Source organism: Dendrobates tinctorius, unplaced genomic scaffold, assembly GCF_039654945.1.
Source record: "Dendrobates tinctorius isolate UK_male_01 unplaced genomic scaffold, ASM3965494v1 ptg000028l, whole genome shotgun sequence".
Classification (NCBI taxonomy): domain Eukaryota; kingdom Metazoa; phylum Chordata; class Amphibia; order Anura; family Dendrobatidae; genus Dendrobates; species Dendrobates tinctorius.
In genome coordinates this window covers 64,369,625-64,394,647 of record NW_027361696.1, presented here as the reverse complement: position 1 = coordinate 64,394,647, position 25,023 = coordinate 64,369,625, and the positions used below count along the sequence as shown (strand labels likewise).

The 25,023-nt window shown below is 46.9% G+C and overlaps 1 protein-coding gene across 1 annotated transcript in view; it reads left to right on the top strand.

The window, feature by feature from the left end:
• The first annotated feature begins 7,761 nt into the window (after positions 1–7,761).
• Positions 7,762–25,023, top strand: part of IRF3 (interferon regulatory factor 3) — a 33,795-nt gene continuing 16,533 nt past the window's right edge. Inside the window, exons 1-2 of the mRNA XM_073570850.1 lie at positions 7,762–7,877; positions 24,396–24,594. Coding sequence (XP_073426951.1) covers positions 24,427–24,594 — 168 coding nt within the window. The 5' untranslated portion in view covers positions 7,762–7,877; positions 24,396–24,426. The remainder of the gene's footprint in view (positions 7,878–24,395; positions 24,595–25,023) is intronic.

Genomic DNA, 25,023 nt, shown 5'->3' with positions numbered 1-25,023 from the left:
GGACTCTTCTTCTTGGCTTTCTTGGGCTGGCCCACCAGAAGATTTTGCATAGGGGTGGCTATCTCAGTGAAGCCTTTGATGAACCTTCGGTAGTAGCCTACCAATCCGAGGAATTGACGTACCTCATGGAGGTTGCTGGGCTTCTGTCAGTCCCGGATGACAGTGACTTTGTTAGGATCCGTTGCCACACCTTCTGCTCTCACTACATGACCAAGGTACTGTACCTTGGGCTTCAGGAGGTGGCATTTGGATGGCTTCACTTTCAGGCCAAAGTTGGACAAGGCTTCAAACACCTCAGCCAGGTGCTTCAGATGGTCTTCATAAGTCTTGGAGAAAACAATGACATCATCCAGGTACAACAGGACTGTCTCAAAGTTCTTGTGTCCCAGACAGCACTCCATCAGCCGTTGGAATGTCCCAGGGGCGGTGCAGAGCCCGAACAGCATGTAGTTGAACTCGCAGAGCCCCATTGGTGTGGTAAACGCTGTTTTCTCCTTGTCTGCCTCTGCCACGGGAACCTGCCAATTCCCACTAGTGAGATCCAAGGTGGAAAAATAGTTAGCAGTTTTAAGTGCGGCTAATGACTCCTCAATTCTGGGTAATGGGTAGGCATCCTTATGTGTAATGCTGTTAATTTTTCTGTAATCAACACACATTCTCATGGTACCATCTTTCTTTTTCACAACGACTATTGGAGCTGCCCAGGGGCTACAACTGTCTCTGATCACCCCAGCCTCCTTCATTTCCCGCAACATACTTTTGGCACATTGATATTGCGTTGGGGGTATAGGCTGGTATCTTTCTTTGATGGGTGGATGATCTCCAGTGGGGATATGGTGTTGAACCCCTTTTGCCTTCCCAAAGTCTAGGGGGTGTTTACTGAATACCCGCTCATACTCCTGGGTCACTCTGTAAACCCCATTCTTTTGGTATGAAAGGGTGGAGTCAGTTCCCACCTGCAGTTGCTGACACCACTCCTCCAGCTGCTTTACAGAGCCATTGTCCTCCACCTGGTCGGATGAGACCAAGGGCTCTGCTGCCCGTATGGCGTTGTTACTGACAGTAAGCAGCTTAGCAACTGTGGCATACCGAGGTACTATGGCCTCCTCCTCCCCACAATTCAAGAGGCGTACAGGTACTCTCCCTTTGCGAACATCAACTACCCCTCTGGCTGTCAGGACAGTGGGCCGGCTGTCAGAGTACACTGGTTCTACCAATGCCTGGTAATCTTTTCCTCTGAGGCCTATGGCTGCCCGACACCAAATCAACATTTCACATCTGGGGGGTATTGCAATGGGGAAAGAATCACTCACTCTGACGCTGCCAATTTCTCCGCCAGACAGTTCTACCTGCTGTCTGCATCAGGGCCTTGATCTCCTTCTGCAGGACTCGTTGTTCACTGGAACCAGCAGTCTCAGCCACCTGTTGCAACAAGACAATAACCTAGGAAAGACAATTTTCAATCACATTGGTACCTAAAGTCATCATTGGGTTACATTCTCGTCGATCAATGTCTACAACTATCAGACCTTGAGACTTTAACTCCACTCTCCCCACTTTAATAGTAATTTCTTTGCATCCTACTTGTGGCAAAGACTGATCATTACTGGCAACTACTGTGAGTTCATCACTTGGGCCATGGGTAAGTTCAGTCAGCCCAATACCGCTTGTAAAGGATATATGGCATAGTTGTCACCTGAGAGCCAGTGTCCAGCAAAGCGTTCATGGGGATGCCGTCAATCACCACTGGGAGGACCGGTCGTCCTCCAACATACTTGGCTCGCCAGTTCTTTGGGCCTTGTGGTCCTACTCCTGCGGGTTGGCCCTCTGCCCCAGGTGTTGCTGGTTTAAATGACAGAATCTTGCAATGTGGCCTGCTTTGTGGCAGTGACGGTGACGACAGATGGTCGTCCTGGTCATAGCGATCGTTGTTTCTCCCTCGGAGTGGCGGGATCCTCTTCTTCCGTAGCCATGGGACATCCTCTGGACTGGAAGCCAGCTGGATCTTCTCCTTTGAGGACACCTGCAGGGACTGCACAGTTTTAGCAAATGCAGCCATACCTTTGGTCAACTCCTGGACTTGAAGACGCAGCTCTTCAGACGGATCTTTATCCAGAGTCTGTGCATCAGCCTCCGCAGGGCTGAGAGGGAAAGATGCTGCCTCCTGATGGTATGTGATCGCTGGGCGCCAAGGGGGCGCTGGACAGCTAGCAGTTGGTTCATGCAGCACCCGAATATCCCGGTCTTTGAAGTCTGCGAAGTCCAGATCAGGGTTTTGTAGGGCTATGATGCGCAGCTGTGCTCTATGGGTGCTGGATAAGAGTCCTTCAATAAACTGCTCCTTTAACAGTCTGTCTCCATCTTTCATACTGTCTGGATCAATCTGCTTGATGGCTCGCAGCGCCTCCTGCAGGTTAAGAGCATAGTCCCGTATACTGTCCTGCGCTCTCTGCTTACACCCAAAGAATCTCATCTTGATCTCAGCTGCAGGGCGGGTGTCAAAGGTGCTTCTTAGCTTGGCCAGAATCTTTGTAACAGTCTCTTTATCAGTGTCCTGCCAGGCTTTTACTTCCCTCTGTGCTGCACCCGTTAGCTGTCCAATAAGGATGTTCACTTTCTGGCCTTCAGACAGAGGATACACCTCAAACAGACTGCACAGTCTCTCTTTGAATTCACTCAGGGTATGCGACTCCCCTGAATACTGCGGTAGCCAGGCTGCTCCCGGTATGTAGGGTATAGACAGCGGCATTATGGGGACCGCTGCAGTGGGCGCTTGCTCCTGCTGCGTCCCGGAGGCGGCGCTGGTTGATGGATTCAGCGGCGCTATCAGAGCCGCAGCCGCGCCGGGCCCTGCATCTTGTGGCACTAGGGGGTCGGCGGGGATGTCCATCGCCGCGTATGCGCGTGCCTCGGACATTCTCTTCCCCCCCTAGTTAGCGTTGGGCCAGGCCCTGGGTTGCGCTGGCTTACCGGTTGGATGATCGGGGGACGCCGGGGCTGCAGGCCTCTGTTCCTCCCACTTCTCGCACGCTGGTCTCTTTCCGCGCGGCAATTCACTTCTTTGCGCTCTTCGGCTGGCTCCACCCACGACGACCCGCCTCTTTGGTTTCCCGCGTGCGCCAAGCAGCGGGATAATGGCGGCAATGGTACAAACAGTCTAATGCACACAACACAGTCTCTGGCACACAGGACCCGGGGACACTGGGCTCCTTAAATCCTGCTCGTCACGCCAAAATGGGTCGTCCTCCCAGGGCTGTGGGGTACTCGGTACCGGGCCGGTCCTTCAGAGGGGAATGTTACAGCAGCGGTGACCCGGTCCGTGGCCCTGGGCGCCCATGTAAAAGAGGATTGAGTGATGAAAGAAATTTTATGAGTGATTCGTGACGCCACCTGTGGTGTTCGGCAAAGGAGGTGTTAAGCCAACGCTGCAGACAAATCCTCTGGGACAGATGGTGGGGTGCAGCAGTGATGTTATAGCCCTCCACAGGCAGGTGGGTTGTGTAGTCTCCCCTCTAGCGCTTACTTGAGGTACATGCAGTACTGTGTTACACTGACGTTCCTCCTTCTTTCCTTTTGGATCTACCCCGTATGGCAGACAGCTGTAGCCTTCTATCTCCTTTGGCTCACACGTCGCTGTGGTGCCTCCGATTCTTAGGTGGGAATAGAGCATTTACAGCTTCCTATTCCTCTGGTTTCTGTTGCAGGACCGTCAGTATCCATACAACCTTGGAGACCGGGATCCAGATCGTGTGCTCCAGCTGGGAATGAGCCGCCACTCTCTGCTCAATCTCCCAGCTCCTCTCTCCACGCCCACACACTTCGCCCTCCTCACAGAACTGACTAATTTCCCCTCCTGGCCCCCAGAGAGAAGCTCTTCCCCTAGTTTTGGTTCAGAGCTCCCTCTGCTGGCCTGGAGTGGGAACAGTGTTGTGTGTATTGATTATCTGTCAGAGAGACCCTTCATTGCTTCCAGGCATGACATCACACTCCCTAGGAGGAAGGTAATGCCATTGTGGCGACCATACTCCTGGGGGCGCCACATAACCACCAAGCTCCATACCACTGTATAGTAGTGTAACCACTAAGCTACATGCCATGTGAATATACAGTAACTGCAGTGACGAGGCAAGCTTCGTTCACTGCATATAACCATTTAAAAGCTGTTAAGATTGCTGTAAAAGAGAAATAGCGCAATAGTGCATTATCCGGTGTGCAGATAACAATTGCAAATAATTCACTCACCAAATGGAGTTTTTTAACAGGCAATGGAGGATTCGCTGCTGCAGAACCACAGATCCACAAGAGACCAACATAGAAGATTCAGAACAGGAAAAATGTGGTCAGACAATCCGCGCTGCGAATCACTAAAAACTCGGATTATTAATACAGTGGTCTTTATTCTATGCGTTTCAGAGTCTCACAGAACTCCTTCCTCAGGAAAAAAACACCTGTTCTGAATCATTTAAAAGCTGTTGTCATTCTCAAGCTGCAAAATGTTGTGATTGGCTACCATGCCCGCATGGTGTCCAGATTGCATACTGCCGATCAGTGGTGAACTGGGCCGGGGGGGCAGAGGGGCTTGGTGCTCCCACCATCCTAGTTCCAGTAGTTGATTGTGGCTGCTCTAAATCTGACTACAGCATCATAGTATAGAAGTCACAGCATGCCGTATGAGCAAATTGGTTTAATTAAGGGCCGAAAGAAGTGAGTGTGAAGCGGCTACTGATTGTTTGCAGAACATGAGAAAAAGATTGGAGTTAAAAAACAACCATCAAAATGTAAAAGGCAAGCATAACCTTTATTAATCCACAAAATTTCAAAAAATTACATGTCAACAATATGGACCTATGGAGGGAAATGGACATGAGACACTGCAGATATACAAAAGGGAGTACACAGGAAAACATTGAGACCAAAATCAATGATCGTGAATATCTCACATCTCATGAATGATTCAAAAATGGGGAGCAAGCACAGGATCATAAATATAAGCAAAAAAAGGGCAAATAATTGATGTGCAAAAGCAGATAGGCATCCAAATTAGCTAGCCCAATTAATACAGTTAAAGTGCTGCTTACCCATGGTCACTGGTGTATCTGTGCGCCTCCCTGCAGACCCCCCTAAATTGATTGTTTGCAGGGCTTACAGGACATCATAATGTCGCCGGCACCGGAGGAGGCTATGGACAGTTACTATTTTACATGGGGGAAATATTGTGATTGAAAAAAGGTTGCCTGAGCAGTGGACAACCTCTTTAATATATGTAGGAAAATATTTTTGCTGAATCTACAGTTGATACAGAAAGTATTCAGACCTCTTTTCACTCTTTGTTTCATTGCAGCCATTCAGTAAATTCAAAAAAGTTCATTTTTTTCTCAGTAATGTACACTCTGCTCCCCATCTTGACTGAAAAAAACCAGAAATGTAGAAACTTTTAAAAATTAAAAATAAATTATTAAAACAGAAAAACTGAAATATCACATGGTCATAAGCATTCAGACCCTTTGCTCAGACACTCATATTTAAGTCACATGCTGTCCATTTCCTTGTGATCCTCCTTCAGATGGTTCTACTCCTTCATTGGAGTCCAGCTGTGTTTAATTAAACTGATAGGACTTGATTTGTAAGGACACACTCCTGTCTATATAAGACCTCACAGCTCACAGTGCATGTCAGACCAAATGAGAATCATGAGGTCAAAGGAACTGGCCATGGAGCTTCGAAACAGAATAGTGGCAAGGCACAGATCTGGCCAAGGTTACAAAAGAATTGCAGCAGTACTCAAGGTTCCTAAGAGCACAGTGGCCTTCATAATCCTTAAATGGAAGAAGTTTGGGACCACCAGAAGTCTTCCTAGACCTGGCCGTCCAGCCAAACTGAGCAATCGTGGGAGAAGAGCCTTGGTGAGAGAGGTCAAGAAGAACCCCAAGATCACTGTGGCTGAGCTACACAGATGCAGTAGGGAGATGAGAGGAAATTCCAAAAAGTCAAATATCACTGCAGCCCTCCACGAGTCGGGTCTTTATGGCAGATGTGGCCTGACAGAAGCCTCTTCTCCGTGCAAGACATATGAAAGCCCGCATAGAGTTTGCTAAAAAACAGATGAAGGACTTATAGACTATGAGATATAAGATTCTCTGGTCTGATAAGATGAAGATAGAACTTTTTGGTGATAATTCTAAGCAGTGTGTGTGGAGAAAACCACGCACTACTCATCACCTGCCCAATATAATCCCAACAGTAAAACATGGTGGTGGCAGCATCATGCTATGGGGGTGTTTTTCAGCTGCAGGGACAGGTCGACTGATTGCAATTGAAGGAAACATGAATGTGGCCAAGTAAAAAGATATCCTGGATAAAAATCTCTTCCAGAGTGCTCTGGACCTCAGACTTGGCAGGAGGTTGACCTTCCAACATGATAATGACCCTAAGCACACAGCTAAAAAAACAAAGGAGTGGCTTCAGAACAACTCTGTGACCATTCTTGACTGGCCCAGCCAGAGCCCCGACCTAAACCCAATTGAGCATCTCTGGAGAGATCTGAAAATGGCTGTCCATCAACGTTCACCATCCAACCTGACGGAACTGGAGAGGGTCTGCAAGGAAGAAAGGCAGAGGATCCCCAAATACAGGTGTGAAAAACTTGTTGCATCATTCCCAAGAAGACTCATGGCTGTACTAGCTCAAAAGGGTGCTTCTACTCAATACTGAGCAATGGATCTGAATACTTATGACCATGTGATATTTCAGTTTTTCTTTTTTAATAAACTTTCAAAAATTTCTATATTTCTGTTTTTTTTTCAGTCAAGATGGGGTGCAGAGTGTACATTAATGAGAAAAAAATGTACTTTTTAGAATTTAACAAATGGCTGCAGTGAAACAAAGAGTGAAAAATTTAAAGGGGTCTGAATACTTTCCGTACCCGCTGTATAGAGTAGTACTGAACCTAAATCGTAATTAGGCTCCATTCTGACATCAATTTTTCAAGGATAGATGATGAACCCATTATAGCCCATGAGGCTGTTCACATGTCCATTTTCTTGTGGTCCGAATGCACGCAAAAGATACTGAAGATATGTCCATTTTCCCCACTTTTGAGCCAAATTGCAGACCAAAAATCAACCACTCGAGTGAATGAGATTCCAAATAAAAAACAAAAAATAAATTAGACAAAAATCCCTACTTCGTAGACACTACCTGTGATTCGTCCGAGTGTTCTTCGATTTTTACTAATTAACGTGTAAGAAAAGTTTGGAATTTTTTTTATTTGCCAAAAAAGGATAAAAATTGTAACCAGCACACGGATCTAAAGAGGTCCTTTTTTCAAATATGATAAATAAAAGGATATCTGAATGAGGCCTTCTTGATTAAGGCTGGGTGTCATGTAGCATTCAGCAGGGATAGCGGTGTTGCTGCAAACAAGTTGATTCAAGTTGCCGCTTATTTCCACCAGTTCATTAATTGCAAATTTCTGGGGCTGGGTTTAATAAAAGATCATCATTTTTTATATATACTGTTACATGTCTCAAAAACTGGCGACATAAACCGACTTTTTCAGCTTTTCTTTTACAAAGCTCTGAATTTTTTTCTAACCGCTAAAATAAACACAAGAAACTGGTATTACTGGTGATCATACTGTACCGACATGAAGGTCATTTTTACTGTACAATGAACACTGTAAAAAAAAAAAATGCTTATAGCACCATCTAGAGGTGCAAAGAACCTGTTGGACTGGAAGAAGAAGAGGGTGGAGCGATAAGGATGAGATCTGGAAAGTGAAACTTAGCTTGAGAATGCACTTCTCAGAGAATCTGAAACCTATGCAGACTGTGCTAGAGGAAACGGCTTGAAGATCTTGTCATCTGCAATATATTGGGGTCAGTATTGTGCAGCTTCTTTAGCGGGGGGGGGGCATATACTTACATGAATTAGTGGCCATCATATGGATAATTTTCTGTATCTCTTTTGCCTTTTGTCATTCAACTAAGTTTTTCAAATGAAACAATTATGCAAAATATTTACAAAAACAGTATTGGCTCCAATATTTGTCTGTACAAATGGTTCTGTTTGGTACTTAGGCCGGTTTCACATTTGCGCTTTATAGCGCAGCGACGGTCTGCGCATGGCCGCCGCTAAGCCCCGCCCCCTGTCAGCTCCCTGCCCGCCCCTTCTAGCGCACATGGGCGCTTGCGATCTGCGTACTTTTGAAGGTGCGCCCGTGTGCTCCGAACGCAGCATGTTGCATTTCGGCGCGCACGGCGCACCTTCAAAAGTGCGCAGCACACGGCAAAATCCTGCTAGCGCACGGCCAGCGCACAATCTGCGCACCCTATGCTAAAGATAGGGTGCGCAGATCGCAAGCGCCCATGTGCACTAGAAGGCGGCGATGACCGGAAGGGGCGGGCAGGGAGACGGCAGGGGGCGGGGCTTAGCGGCGGCCGTGCGCAGGCCGTCGCTGCGCTATAAAGCGCAAATGTGAAACCGGCCTTACAGAATTAAAAGACCAAATCATTAGAATATGTTGGTATGTTGATGGCTCTAAAAAAATAAGCAAAAACAGAAGTGAAAGCTTTAGTACAATTCCACATATGTTGGGTGTGTATTTTGTTCAAAAGTTACAGATCATCCTGTGGTTCTACTGGACAGGACTTACCGTAGGGTTCTATGGTTTTTCAAAGTCCTGTGCAGTAGAATCACATTAACAGGGATCTGGATGTTGCAGCTGTAATACAGGCAGTAAAACTTGGTTGTGTTATGGTCGTGTTTCTGCCTAGTTAATATGTAAGAAGATGAGACAGGACGGAGTCAGCGGTGTGCTGTGCCCTTTAAGGCCGGAACTATCGGGGCTGTCGCCACTGTTGGAGGAGGACTTTTCCTCTGAAAGGGAGAGACCTTTCTGTCAGACAGCAGGGGGCGCGGGGTACAAAAGGAGACCGGAGCGCGGGAAGGGGCCAGACTTGGGGGGAAGGCGACAGGAGACGGTTGACTCCCTCTCCGATGCGTCTATTGACAGCTCCCCTGTTTCCAGACCTTCATGTGCTGACTTTGAGACTACTCTTGACGCTATTCAGTTACCATCTGTACATGCACCGTTGACTACCCCTGTTTCACCCGAGATATCGGAACAACTGTTTACAGACTACTCTGAGAGACCGAGGGTTGTTGCTGCTTTTACACGTGCTGGCGACCCGTGCCCGGTGCCATTTCTGAGTCATCCCCACAAAGGACTGTTTCTACGTTCCAGCCTACCCAAGACAAAGAGGACTGAATTCTTCGGCACTGTCGGGCAGCAGTGTTACTCGTTTCTTCGCAGCAGAGCCAGAGACTTTGTGCATCGGTTGAGACTCCCTGCGAGGAGTATCGCCTGTTATTGATTGTTCAGTAAATTCCTGTTAACCTCTTTTCTGTCTCCGGTTACTCACTGCATCCAACAAACTATCTCTCCCTTACATTTTGGAGTAGTCGGCAGAATGCAGTCTGGTAGCGCAGAGACAGCAGAACAGGCGGTTGGGCCCTGAACTAGTATCTCTTTGGGGGAAATGCTGAGTAACTTGCCGAAATTTACGGGGTCTAATACCATGTTGTGGAGTTGGACGGAAGGTATGAGGGGTATGATGGGGAGGCACCCGATGACTCCCGCACTCAAGGCTTAGGTGGCCATTATGGCTTTAGACGGAGAGGCTCGAGACTCTGTAATGTTGTGTAGCCCCCAGGACCGAGACACGTTTGCTAACGTACTCCAGATCTTAGAGGTGACTCATGGGGAACCCACTGATATAGGGGAACTTAGGACATGCCTGTTTATCTGAAAGCAAAGAGAGGGGGAGACGGTGATGCAATATATGAATGCCCTACAAGAATTACACACCACCATTGTCAGAAAAGATGGGATGGGGATAGGGCCGACGGATGTTGTGATGCGTGACTTGTTGGTGACCGGCCTACGGGACATCCTGACCAAACAGACTCTGAGAGAGCGGGTACGGGTAGACCCTCGTATCACTTTTGCTGACATAGGGAGAGAAGCCCACTCACGTGAACAGAAGCAGGGGGTGACAGCCCCGGTAGGGAAGGTCCAGAGTGGTGAAGTCGCAGTTCAATCGACAGCTGAACCCCAATGGGTCGAAGAGATGCACAGAGAACTGGTGAATATTCAAGGGGAATTGGCCCAAACGAAAGAGAAAGTTGAGACTAGCCAGTGTACCGTTGGAAGCGAAGATGAGACAAATGCCCTTAACGAGGGCCAAAGGGTCAGTCGGCTGAGGTCTTTTGCATGCTATAACTGTGGAGAGATAGGACATTTGGCTAGGGAGTGTCCGCGACAGGTTGGGCCTCATCCCCGCCGCCCGTTAAACTAAAGGGCTCCAAGCTTGGGGAATGTCGCCCGGAGCCATAATGGAAAGGAAGGAGTAGTGAAAGTCCCACGAATCTAGTTTCTTCATGCCCGCTGGTGTAGGCTGAATTCGATGGTCGGGCCGTGAGTTGCTTGGTGGATACCGGGTTGCAAGAAACCACGGTGCCGGAAGCATATTTCCGTCGACACTTCCCAGAGACCGTCAGGCCCGAGTGGGGCCCGGTAGTAAAGTTGACAGCTGCGAATAACCTGCCCATCCCGGTCGCAGGGGTGATATAGATGCAGGTCTCCCTGTGTGGGAATAATCTTGGACGGAGGGGCATCGCATTGACCGAGAGAGAAGCTGGCCACGGTCACACTGTAACATTAGGGATGAATATCCTGATAGAGTTTGGAAAGTTGCTGAGTGATGAGCCTTTGCATTTGGCCTTAAGTCAGTGGAGTTCACATACCCCCCAGCGGCGGGTGTTTCAACAGTTGATTCGTATAGCCCAGGAGCAGGAAGTCTCCAGTCAAGGGGAAAGGCTGAGGAAAGTGGTGGTACCGGCATCCACGCAGCTCACCCTACCACCACAGACTGTATTAACTTTGCCCGTCCGAGCCCATACCCCGCTGGAGGGGATGGAAGTCCAATTGGAACCTTCGGTAGTACAACAACTGCCTGCGGGACTCTTGGTGGCCTGGACACTGGCCGTGGTACAAGAGGGAATGGAACTGGTGCTTTGTGTGAACCTCACTGATCAGGAGATTGTCATCCCATGCAGCGGTGAAGTAGCTCGAATAGTGGGAATGCCTGAAGAAGTCATACTGCTCCAGGACATACAACTAGCAGTGAGTCCGGAAGACCCATGGTCAGTGAAAATCACTACCTCTCTGACGGCCGAACCACAATACATCCAAGAGGGTAGGCGCGTCTTAGAATAGATGCGTGCTGAACTGTCCAAACTCACGACCACTCAAGTGTATCAAGTGGAGGCGTTACTGGGGTGATACCGATCCGCTTTTTCGAGCCATGAAGATGACTTCGGCTGCACCATAGCAATTACTCATGAAATTCCCACAGGGGAGACTGCACCCATTCGAGAATGCTACCAGCAGATCCCCCCTCAGTTGTATCAAGAAGTAAGGGAAATGCTCAGTCAGATGTTGCAGGCGGGTGTCATTAGAGAAAGCCAGAGTCTGTGGGCGGCCCCCATTGTACTAGTGATGAAAAAGGACGAGACCTTGAGGTTCTCTGTAGACTACCGTAAGCTTAACGCCTGTACTGTACGTGATTCATACCATCTTCCCCGGTGCAGGAAGTCCTTCTCCATGCTGGATCTTGCCAGTGGTTACTGGCAAGTGCCCATGTCGGAAAAGGATTGGGCGAAGACGGCCTTTATACTTCCCATGGGCCTCTTTGAATTCAACAGAATGCCGTTCGGCTTGGCCAATGCCCCCGGGACGTTGATGGAGAGGTGTCTGGGCGACTTACACTTTGAGGCCACCCTTATCTACTTGGATTACATCATCGTGTATCCTGTCTCATTTGAAGACCATCTCCGGAGACTTGAGCAGATGCTGAGCCATCTACAGAAATATGGACTGAAAGTGAAACCCCAAAAATGTAATTTGTTCCGGACACAGATCGAGTACCTGTGTCATATCGTCTCTGCCGCGGGGGTAAGGCCTTCAAATGAAATGATTGCGGTGATCAGAGACTGGCCGACCCCAGAGAACATGAAGGATGTACATGCATTCCTAGGACTAACAGGATACTATCGTCGCTTCGTGAAGAACTTCACTCGGGTGGTGCAACCCTTACTTGAACTCCTGAAGGTAGTACCCTCGAACGCCAAGGGTCGATACATTCGCTGGGAAGAGAGACAGGAAAAGGCGTTCTGTGAGCTAAAAAAGGCACTGACAGAGTCCCCGGTACTGGCTTAGGCGGACTTCTCTATACCGTTCATTCTTCACTCTGACGGCAGCTTGCATGAACTCGGAACTGTGTTGTCGCAGTTGCAGGACGGGAGAGAGAGGGTGATTGCCTATGCTAGTCGGTCCCTTCATGATTCTGAACGCAACCCGGTCAATTACAGCTCCTTCAAGCTGGAGTTGCTGGCATTGGTGTGCACCTGTCTGGCTCGGAAGTGCTAGTATGTACAGATAACCCTTTGGCACACCTGGAAAACGCTAAGCTAGGTGCCTTGGAACAATGCTGGGTCGCCTGGATGGTAAAGTTCCGGTACCGAATTGCCTTCAGTAGGGGAGCAGAGAACACGAACGCTGGCGCACTGTCTAGAGCAAGACATGCATCCCCAGGGAAGAGTAGGACTGAATTGTTGGAAGGAGAGGAGGTTCCCCAATTTTGAAGGACCACTGGGACGGTGGCAGCCACACTGGACCAAATACAGACTCTCTATCATGAAGGAGTATTGCGATCGACTCGGGTTGAGTGGGTCCAAATGCAGCAGGAAGACCGTGAACTCGCTTTGTTCAGGCACTGGGTAACAGTGGAGAAACTGCCTAGTCCAGAGCAGTGGAGTGCTTTGACACCAGAAGCATTGAAGATCCTCCGGCAGGGGGAACGTCTGCGGAGAACAAACGGACTGTTATACGGGAAGGTACAACTTCGGGGAGAACTGGGGGCATCCTGGCAGGTGTTGATACCGGAGACAATACTGTCTACCCTGGCCACCGAAGCTCATGAGAAAGAGGATCACTTCGGCCTTGAAAAAAAATGTTTCAATGGCTCCAATGGTTCATTTACCACCCACGGCAGCAGTCGAGGAAGCTTGTAGGCTCTGTCGGGCCTGTGAGTTAGCCAAATCCCCAGAACAAAGAGCTCCTGTGTAGACGATAGTGACCTCGGCTCCCCTTGAACGATTGACCGTCAACTATTTAACGATCAGGCCTGCTCATCAAGGGTATGACCACTGCCTAGTGATGGTAGACCCGAGATCAGACGGCTGAGACTGCTGCGTATGCTATCTGTAAACGCTTCATTCAGGTGTATGGCTGCCCACAGCAAATCCATTCGGATCAAGGAGCATGTTTCTTAGGCAAAGTGATGGATGAGTTGCAGTGGATCTACCAATTTGACAGGTCACATACCACACTGTATCATCCTCAGGGAAACTGGGCCTGTGAATGTTTTAACTGTACCCTGATTCAGATGCTAAGAACTCTTGAAGATGATAGAAAGGCTAGGTGGCCAGAATACGTCTCTGAAGTTGTGTGGCTCTATAACAATCGAGTCCATCAAACCGCCAGTCACATGCCTTACTCCTTGTTCGACCGAGCAGAGATGGAAGTCATGGAGCTGGAACTGGATCCGGGGAGGACTACTCATGGACGGGGGTGTCCACCTGGGCCCACGAACACCATCACCGTCTACAGACCTTACATCGTCTAGTGCTGACACGGCTTCGGGAGTTGGAGCATCCTGAGAAAGGGCCTCTCCAGGGGACAGATCTTCAGGAGGATGATCAAGTGTTGGTGCTAGACAAGTGGGTCGCCCTCCCAGGGCTGTGGGGTACTCGGTACCGGGCCGGTATCAGCGGGATGTGTCACAGCAGTGGTGACCCGGAACGTGGCACTGGGCGCCCAAGTAATAGGGAGATGCGAATGGTGGAATGTAGTTAATGGAATAGTTCGTGATGCCACCTGTGGTATTCGGCAAGGGAGGTGTTAAGCCGACGCTGCAGACAGATCCTCCGGGACAGATGGTGTGGTGCAGCAATGGTGTCATAGCCCTCCACAGGCAGGGCTGTTGTCCCAGGGCAGTGTAGATGTGGAGACACTTAGATGGTGTAGTGTTTTGCGCAGGGGATGTAGCAGTGCCAGGCGGATGGACGCAGGAAGGAATGGAGGACACCAGGGCATGTAGTTCCAAAGCTCTACTCACAGTCTGTAGTGCCCGCTTCTGTGCCGTGTCCTCTGGGTCAGGGACTCAGCCAAACCCCAGGCAAGATGGAATGCTCCCCTCCACGCTCCGAAAAACTTATGTGCCTTTTATGAACGTCTCCGCTATAGCGCCTTTAAGTGTGAAGATCTCCTAGTACTGAGTTACACTGGAGTTCCTCCTGACAGATGTTCCCAAGAACCTCACTTGTACGACAGACAGCTGTAGCCTGCTTCAGGGACTCTCTACTCCTGAGTCCCGGCTCTCTATCCATGTTGCTGTTGTGCCCTCAAGTCTTAGATGGGAGTAGTGCATTTACAGCCTACTACTCCACCGGTGTCTGCTACAGAACCATTAGTGTCCATACAACCTCGGGGACCGGGCCCCGGCCTTGCGCTTAGAACTTCTAGGCAGGGTTCTTCCTCTAACCCACGTCCTCCGTGTTCCCTTTTACTCCTACGTTCCGTACTTGTCTTTCTCTCCTATGGAAGCTCAGGCTTCAGATCAATGTCTTTCTCCTTCTTTCCTTTCCCGTGCCAGCTGGCTCAGATCACTGAGGCAGCTGCAGCACTCCTTCCTCCATCCCTCTTCCAGGGATCTCCTTGCCTCACTCCTCTCTGAGTGACTTTCTCCCTCAGTCTGACCTGTAATCCTAAATCATCCGACTCTTTTATGTGTTCTCAACTCCACCCACCTCCCCCAGCACGTCTAGTGTTCCAAGAAGGGAACCACCAAAGGTGCTCTGCTTCTCTCTAAGCAAGGAGCCGCAATGTGCTTTTGCTGAACTACTCTATTGTTTGGGGTGCGAGTGTTGGAGCATGGTCAGGAGCCCCCAACTTACCTGGATGGTGGAGCACCACACCTTAGGAGAAGGTGCAGTACCTCTGTGGCGACTGAGCCTCGGGGGCGCCACACAAGCGTCCCCGTTACAAGCTGGAACATCGATGGAAGAGAAAGCCATACAGGGTGAAATGTCGGATCGGTGTGGAAGGAACTGTATATGAAGTTTTTCCAGAAGAAGAAAATGCACCTACTAGGGTGGTCCATAGGAATTTGCTCCGGCCATGCCTTTTGGAAGATCCCCTACAGAGTGAAGTGACTCTCAAAGTTTCTGAAGAGGTGCCCCCTGTGGCTGTGGAGGAAGAAGAAGAGGAAAATCTCGAGCAACTATCTGAAGATACGTCTGCGTCTGCAGATCAGGGTTCCGAGACTCCTGAAGAAAGCGTTATGGCTGGTGAAGATTCGGCTTTGCCCCCACCAGAAGCCTCCACTATTCCTTCCAATCCCCGTTGCTCTGAATGGACAACGGCCGGTCAGCCCCCCATTCGGTACAATCAAGACCAATTCATTTGGTGGCAAACCGCTGAACCTGTAAATAAACTCCATAGTTGTGCTCCTGATATCTCACCCGTGGAATGGCCATTGAAAAGAGAGGGGGGGGTGTAAGAAGATGAGACAGGACAGAGTTAGCGGCGTGCGGTGCCCTTTAAGGCCGGAACTATCAGGGCTGTCACCACTGTTGGCGGAGGAGTTTTTCTCTGAAAGGGAGAGACCTTTCTGTCAGATAGCAGTGGGCGCAGGGTACAAAAGGAGACCCAAGCATGGGAACGGGCCAAACTTGTCGAGAAGGTGACAGGAGACGGTTGACTTCCTATCTGCTGCTTCTATTGCCAGCTCCCCTGTTTCCAGACCTTATGTGCTGACTTTGAGACTACTCTTGATGCTATTCAGCTACTGTCTGTACCCGCACCGTTGACTACCCCTGTTTCAGCCGAGATACTGGAACAACTGTTTAGAGACTACTCTGAAAGAACGCGGGTTGTTGTGGCTTGTACACGTGCTTGCGACCCGTGCCCGGCACCATTTTTGAGGCAGCCCCACAAAGAACTGTTTCTATGCTCCAGCCTACCCAAGACAAAGAGGACTGAATTCTTCCTCACTGTCGGGTGGCAGTGTTACTCGTTTCTTCGCAGCAGAGCCAGAGACTTTGTGCATCGGTTGAGACTCAGCCGGGAGATATTCCAGCCTTCCCCTTGCCAGAGTTGCAACCGATAAGTGCCCCGTTATTTTCTGTGTTCTATTGCCATTTTCTTTTCCTTCCTGCGTGGAGTATTGCCTGTTATTGATTGTTCAGTAAATTCCTGTTAACCTCTTCTCTGTTTCCGGTTACCCACTATCTCTCCCTTACAAATATATCTGCCTATATACAGTATGTGTTTCTGCCTAATATTCCTCAATGTATTTAAAGGGGTGGTCTTCTGAAAAAATAACACTTATCCACAGCATACAGTCATGGCCAAAAGTATTGACACCCCTGCAATTCTGTCAGCTAATACTCAGTTTCTTCCTGAAAATGATTGCAAACACAAATTCTTTGGTATTATTATCTTCAATTAATTTGTCTTAAATGAAAAAACACAAAAAGAATTGTCCTAAAGCCAAATTGGATATAATTCCACACCAAACATAACAAAGAGGGTGGACAAAAGTATTGGCACTGTTCGAAAAATCTTGTGATGCTCCTCTAATTTGTGTAATTAACAGCACCTATAACTTACCTGTGGCACCTAACAGGTGTTGGCAATAACTAAATCACACTTGCAGCCAGTTGACATGGATTAAAGTTGACTCAACCTCTGTCCTGTGTCCTTGTGTGTACCACATTGAGCATGGAGAAAAGAAAGAAGACCAAAGAACTGTCTGAGGACTTGAGAAACCAAATTGTGAGGAAGCATGAGCAATCTCAAGGCTACAAGTCCATCTCCAAAGACCTGAATGTTCCTGTGTCTACCGTGTGCAATGTCATCAAGAAGTTTAAAGCCCATGGCACTGTGGCTAACCTCCCTAGATGTGGCCGGAAAAGAAAAATTGACAAGAGATTTCAACGCAAGATTGTGCGGATGTTGGATAAAGAACCTCCACTAACATCCAAACAAGTTCAAGCTGCCCTGCAGTCCGAGGGTACAACGGTGTCAACCCGTACTATCCGTCGGCATCTGAATGAAAAGGGACTGTATGGTAGGAGACCCAGGAAGACTCCACTTCTTACCCCGAGACATAAAAAAGCCAGGCTGGAGTTTGCCAAAACTTACCTGAAAAAGCCTAAAACATTTTGGAAGAATGTTCTCTGGTCAGATGAGACAAAAGTAGAGTTTTAGGGCAAAAGCATCAACATAGAGTTTACAGGAGAAAAAAGAGGCATTCAAAGAAAAGTACACGGTCCCTACAGTCAAACATGGCGGAGGTTCCCTGATGTTTTGGGGTTGCTTTGCTGCCTCTGGCACTGGACTGCTTGACCGTGTGCATGGCATTATGAAGTCAGAAGACTATCAACAAATTTTGCAGCATAATGTAGGGCCCAGTGTGAGAAAGCTGGGTCTCCCTCAGAGGTCATGGGTCTTCCAGCAGGACAATAACCCAAAACACACTTCAAAAAGCACTAGAAAATGGTTTGAGAGAAAGCACTGGAGACTTCTAAGGTGGCCAGCAATGAGTCCAGACCTGAATCCCATTGAACACCTGTGGAGAAATCTAAAAATGGCAGTTTGGAGAAGGCACCCTTCAAATATCAGGGACCTGGAGTAGTTTGCCAAAGAAGAATGGTCTAAAATTCCAGCAGAGCATTGTAAGAAACTCATTGATGGTTACCGGAAGCGGTTGGTCGCAGTTATTTTGGCTAAAGGTTGTGCAACCAAGTATTAGGCTGAGGGTGCCAATACTTTTGTCCGGCCCATTTTTGGAGTTTTGTGTAAAATGATCAATGTTTTGCTTTTTGCTTCATTCTCTTTTGTGTTTTTTCATGTAAGACAAATTAAATGAAGATAATAATACCAAAGAATTTGTGTTTGCAATCATTTTCAGGAAGAAACGGAATATTATCTGACAGAATTGCAGGGGTGTCAATACTTTTGGCCATGACTGTAGATGATAACTTACTGATCTGTAACGATTGGCAGAACAGGGAATTTTTATCTCCAACTGGGAAATTTGTATCCCTGTTACAAAACGCTCGCCTGCCTCTCCATTCATTCTCTACAGGTCAGCCGGAAAAAGCCGAGCGCAGCGCAGCCCCATAGGGAGTGGGTGGAGCGGTGGGGGAGCATGCGCACTGCTCTATTATAAGAGAGATAAGTGTTCCATTCTGTAGATCAGTGCAAGCCCCAGCAGTTGGACCACCACCGATCAACAAGTTATCAACTATATTGTGAGTAGGTGATAAATTGTTTTCAAGTCAATGGGTGTGAGAAAAATATCGGACATCATACGGACCATCCGTGTGCCATCTTATTTTTACATACCCATCTCAAACAAACCATGAAATTGCATCAGCCAAGAACAGTAAGTTCACAGCCTGAACCGTCAGAATGGATGGATGGATAGAATAGATGTGGGGTCCCCCCTATTTTCTGAAACCAGCAAAGGTAAAGCAGACAGCTGTGAGCTGATGTTATCAAGCTGGAAAGGTCCATGGTTATTGGGCCCTTTCCAGCTTAAAAATATCAGCATGACCAGATTACCGAATGCCAATGGATTGCTATAATGGTCAGGAGTGTGTTGAAGACTCCTGTGAATGTCATCATGGTACTCCTGTGAATGCCAGCCCATGGAAAATTAAAGGTGGAATCTGATTGGTTGCTAAGGGCAACTGAGTCAGTTTCACAGATCCAGTTTTCGCAGATAAATCTCCCCCAAATCTGTTTTCTTTTCAGATAATTCAGATAACCCATAATGGCAAATAAATTAAATACAGATCAAAGAAAATTAATTTTAAAAGAGTATTGGAAATCTCAAAATGCTGAAACAGTTAGAGCAAATTGGGTTGAAACATTTGGTACTCAAGCCCCAAAGAGACAAACCATTTACCACATTCGTGACAAATTCGATGCCACTGGCTCAATCCTTAATGCTCCAAAAACTGATCGACCCAAAACGGCCTGTATAGAAAATAAGAAGCAACTTGTTGCTGAAACATTTGTTCAGAGTCCAAAAAAGTCCACCAGAAGAGTCTCTTTAGAATTGGGAATTTCATGAGCTTCCATCATGCGAATCCTGAAATCTATTGGGTGGAAAGCTTATCGTCCACGTCTAATTCATGGTTTATGGGGGGATGATCCAGACAGGCGGCTGCAATTTCGTGAGATTATGCTTAACGAAACTGAAGAAAATCCAGTAATTTTAGATAACATTATGTGGAGAGATGAAGCTTCTTTCACATTATCTGGCCATATTAACAGATATAATTGTATTTACTGGTATAATGAGAACATGCGTTTAACATTAGAGCAACAACTAAATGAGCCTGGTGTCAATGTTTGGGGTGGTATTTCAAGTTTTGGTGTTTTGGGACCATTTCTTTTTTGATGGAACAGTCACAGGAGATAAGTATTTCAAAATCCTAATGAATCAAGTTGTTCCCCAGTTACAGCAACAGCCTAATTCAAATGACCTTTATTTCTAACAAGATGGGGCGCCTCCACATTATTCAAGAGTAGTCCACGAGTATCTTGATGAAACATTTCCTAATAAATGGTTTGGCCGAAGAGGCCCACTTGATTGGCCGGCACGTTCACCAGACTAGACCCCAATGGATTTTTTCTTTTGGGGAGTACTCAAGGACAAAGTTTATAGTCGAAAACCAAAAAGTGTCAGTGATTTGAAAAATTACATAAGAGATGCACTTCAGGAAATTAATACCCAAGAAGACTTGTGCAAAAATGTTTGTCGAAGCGTAAGAGGCAGACTTCAAAGCTGTGCAAATTGTGATGGAAAACAGTCTGAGCTCCTGCGCTGATAAAATTTCAGGGCTTTTGTATTATTGTTCAGAATAAAATTGAATTGTCAATGTTATGCTTGTGTTAGTAAACATAATTTTATATATATAAATCAAAATAAAATCGCTGCATTTGTAAAAGTCCGATCAAAATATAAAATAAGTTACCACAATCCGATCAGTAAACAACATAAGGAGGACAAAAATCAAAATGCCAGAACTGCAGTTTTTCAGCCGTCGCAATGACACAAAAAGACATGGTATCAATAAAAATGGTGGCTCAGGGTGCAAAAAACAAACCCTCAGGTTGCTTCATATCCCAAAAATTGAAAATGTTACAGCTCTTGGTGTGACGGATCGCTCAGGGGAAGGGGGTGTCGACTTCGCTCACCTCGGGGGAGGGGAGAGAAGGACCCAGCAGTGATTGGCTCTCTGGCACCACCACTTGCCCCAGGTCAGTCAGGGAACTGCACCGAGGGTAAATAGTCACCGGAAAGGCTTCCTTTATAGGTACGAGTTATTGAGGTGCTCCCAGTGAGGGGGGATATACATCACCAGTCCAGGCTGGGGGTATACAGCTCTGGCAAAATTAAGAGACCATTTTCAAATATTCAATTTGTCTGATTTTTCTGTTTATAGGTATATTTTTGAGTAAAATGTAAATTGTTCTTTTAGTCCCTCACACTTGGAAAATAGCAACAAATTTCTGAATTTTTTTTTCACCACTTCCAAATGCACTGACTCAGGCTACTTTCACACTAGCGTCGTGTGACGTACGTCGCAATGAGCCGTTTTGGAGATAAAAAGCATCCTGCAAAGTTGCCCGCAGGATGCGTTTTTTCTCCATAGACTTGCATTAGCGACGCATTGCGACGTATGGCCACACGTCGCATCCATGGTGCGATGGATGCGTCGTGTTTTGGCGGCCGCGACGCCCCAAAAAACGTTACATGTAACTTTTTTTGTGCGTCGTGTCCGCCATTTTTGACCGCTCATGCACGGCCAAAACTCCGCCCCCTCCTCCCTGGACATTACAATGGGGCAGCGGATGCGTTGAAAAACTGCATCCGCTGCCCCCGTTTTGCAAATCTTTCACAACGTGCGTCGATACGTCGACCCAACACATTGCGACGGGCCCGTAACGACGCAAGTGTGAAAGTAGCCTTAGGCTACTTTCACACTAGCGTCGTGTGAGGTACGTCGCAATGCGCCGTTTTGGAGAAAAAACGCATCCTGCAAAGTTGCCCGCAGGATGCGTTTTTTTCTCCATAGACTTGCATTAGCGACGCATTGCGACGTATGGCCACACGTCGCATCCATCGTGCGATGGATGCGTCGTGTTTTGGCGGCCACGACGCACAAAAAAAAAAAAGTTACATGTAACTTTTTTTGTGCGTCGTGTCCGCCATTTTCGACCGCGCATGCAGCAAAATCGTCGCTCAAAAAAAGTTTTTTCGACAGTAAGTTGCAGAGAAGTTTTGCACTGATGTTTTTGGTCACCTTATAGCCGCAACCTTGTACTGATGGCTATTTTATGTGATACAAGGCCCCACGTTTTTTGTTTCCTTCAAAGTCGAGAGGGGTCTAACAAATTTGGTACCTTTTTATTTCTTTTTTTTTAATTGTGTAATATAATCAGACAGGAAAAAAATAAAACACAACACAACCATTGCATTGTTATAGCATCCAGAAATATCAATCAGCTACAATTAAAAATATACAAACAAAATAATAATATAACTGTGGCTGCATTAATGAAGATTAATCAAAATATACGTAAGCATCCTCCAATCTGAATCTTCCACATTTTTATAAAAAAAAGCAAGTAATGAAGAAAAAGTAGGAAAAGCGAAAAAGAAGTATCAAGAGTAGCGATGAGCGAGCGTGCTCGGATAACGTGATATCTGAGCATGCTTTTGTCCTAATCGAGTGTCTTCGGCGTGCTTGAAAAATAGGCTTGAGTCACCATGGCTGCATGACTCACGACTTTTAGACAGCCGCAACACATGCAGGGACCTGTTTGCAAGGAGACCTCTACATGTGTTGCAGCTGTCGAACAGCCGCGTGCAGCTTGTAGCAGCGACGACTCGAGCATCGTGTTTGAGCATGCCGAAATGCTCAATTAGGACACAAGCATACTGAGATAACACCTTATCCAAGCAAGCTCGCTCATGACTAGTCAAGAGCCATATTTGGCGAGGAGGGAAGAAAGAGTTATGGGGATTAGGAAAAAACCTATAGTTACAGAACACAAGGAAAGAATGAAAAACAGATCTACCAGGTCAATAGCCGTAGTAAAGGTAATTATATCAAACATATAGGGAGAAATCAGAGCATATCCAGATATTCAGTCTGTCACAACTCCATCCAAGGAAACCAAGTATTACTAAATTTTGTATAAGCATCCAGAATCGAGGAGGTCAAATCATCCAAGTCTTTTTATTTTTACCTCTTAGACAAAATATCATCAAATCTGTTCCAGCTAACATATGTGTATGTTTAAACCACTCCCTTCAAAAATAAAGAAATGAAAACATTTACAAAAACATAAACATATTTGGTATCTATCAAATTCTAAAATTCTAATCGCACTGACCTGGAGAATCATGTTACCAGGTCACTTTTATTGCACAGTGAATACCATAAAGACAATACCCGAAAAACGATGTTGAAATTTCATTTTTTCACCAGTTCACCCCACTTGATTTTTTTGTTACCAGTTTCTAGCACATTATATGGTAAAATGGTGTCATTCAAAACTGAAACTCACCCTGCAAAAAAACAAAAGCCTCATACAGCTGTGTTGATGGAAAAATACAATAAGTAAAAAAGGATAGCTCTTGGAAGAAAGGAAAAAAAATACAATAACAAAATACATTTCTTGGTAATTAAAGGATTAATAAGACACATACTCAATTGTTGGGATAAATTGGAGACAGGAGCCATTTTATTAACTGCAACACTACACAAACCGCCCTTCTTGAGATTAAAAATTTGGCCACCATTTACCTGTGTATTAACCCCAGGTGTACCCTAAACCTCACCCCCATTGCTCCACCTCTCATGACTTCTCCCAATCCCAGTCCCCTCCCTTAGGCCGGGGTTAGACTGTGCAAGAAACTCGGACTAGTCTCGCACGTCAATACCCGGCACTGCCGCCGGCACTCGGATAGAAATACATGCAGCTGAACGCTCCGATCCGAGTGCTGGCGGCGGTGCCGGGTATTGACGTGCGAGGCTCATCCAAGTTTCTCACAAGGCTGACCCCGGCCTTAGGCCTCTTTCACACTTCCGTTTTTGACAATCAGTCAAGATCCGCCAATTTTGAAAAAAAAACGGATCCGCCATTTTTCTTTGCGGATCCGTTTTTTTCCCCATTGACTTTCATTAGTGGCGGATCCTGACTGATTGCCGTCCGTTGCATCCGTTTTTGTGAGGATCCGCCACAATGTTAGTGTCCGTCAACATCCTCAAAGATTTCCAAACGGAGCTTGCAACGTTTTTTTGGCCGGCGGATCCTCCAGACACTGAATTAACCCTAAATTCTGTCTGGGTGCCGGAATATCTCTCTCTCTCTCTCTCTCTAGAAGTGGGTCAAAATACAGAGCAGCCTAAAGACACGCCCCGAGGATCCTGTGTAAAGGTCCAAAAACTAGCACAAAATAAAAAAGCCTATATGTGTGGAACCGTATGGCGGATTTCAGAATAACAAGAACTAACGAACTCAGAGGAATAGGAGGAATTAAATAAGAGCCTAAACTGGCCACTTCTGACGTGTTTACAGCCCCGTTTCAACAGAAAGTAGAAGAGGCCCAAGAGATGCCGTCACTGTCTCTGCCTTCAAACAAATCGAACATGAAGAGGAAGTCTGGGCTACAGCTGATCTCAGACTTCCGCTTCATGCTTAATTCGACAGGAGGCGGGGTCAATGACGCCAGCGCTGATTGGGTGCCGGTGATACGTTTCACCACACCTACATAAGAGCCCCGGGACCACGAGTGACGACACCGTGGGAACGGCACTGGCACGGGAGGTGAGTATAAGCTTTATTATTTTATGGGGGCCAAGCGAGGGATGTGAGAAGACATTGTCCAAGTAGTTGACAACAATTTTAAAATATAACTATAATTAAAGGGATGTGAAATAAAAGGAAAGGTGGGGAATGCATAATTTTACCTTATAGGTTAGGACAATGTAACGTACTCTTGTCTAGCTCTCTTTTTCTAGACATATTTTATTTGTATTTCTTTATTCTCCTTTATTGTTTGAGCTGTACTTAGATTTTTCTAATCCATTTTTGCTCTTTATTTTTTTTTTTCCTAGTTTCGCCAAATTCCCTGTTAAGATTCATTTTCTTATCTTCTTACTTGTCGTTCCTTCCATTTCAGTGTCTTACTCCACTTCCCATAACATCTGAAAATGAGTTCCCAGAAGCCCCGAATTATCCCTTGGCTCATCAGTCAGATCGACAGCAACACATACCCAGGGTTGAAATGGTTAAACAGGGAGCATACACAATTCCAGGTGCCTTGGAAGCACGGACTAAGTCAGGATCTGGATTTGGATGATGATTATAAAATTTTTAAGGTAAAATATTTTTCCAGTTATTGATAGTTTATAGAGTACATTTCTTTTTACAAACATGTGTTGTTATAATTTTATATATAGAAATTTAACTTGATAGTAGAGTTGAGCGATACCGTCCGATACTTCAAAGTATCGGATCGGAATGGATCGGCCGATCTTAAAAAAAAGTATCGGTATCGCCGATTCCGATACCGGAAGTCCCATTCAAGTCTATGTGACTTCTGGTATCGGAATAAGAAAAACCCTATTTTTGCCTTGTACAGCCTCTCTGGGGTCTGTACGGGCCTTTCGGGGGGCTGTGCCGGCCTGCCAGGGGGTCTGTGCAGGCTCCGGTGGTCTGTGCCGGCCTGCCGGGGGGCTGTGCCGGCCTGCCGGTGGTCTGTGCAGGCTCCAGGGGGCTGTGCCGGCCTGCCGGGGGGCTGTGCCGGC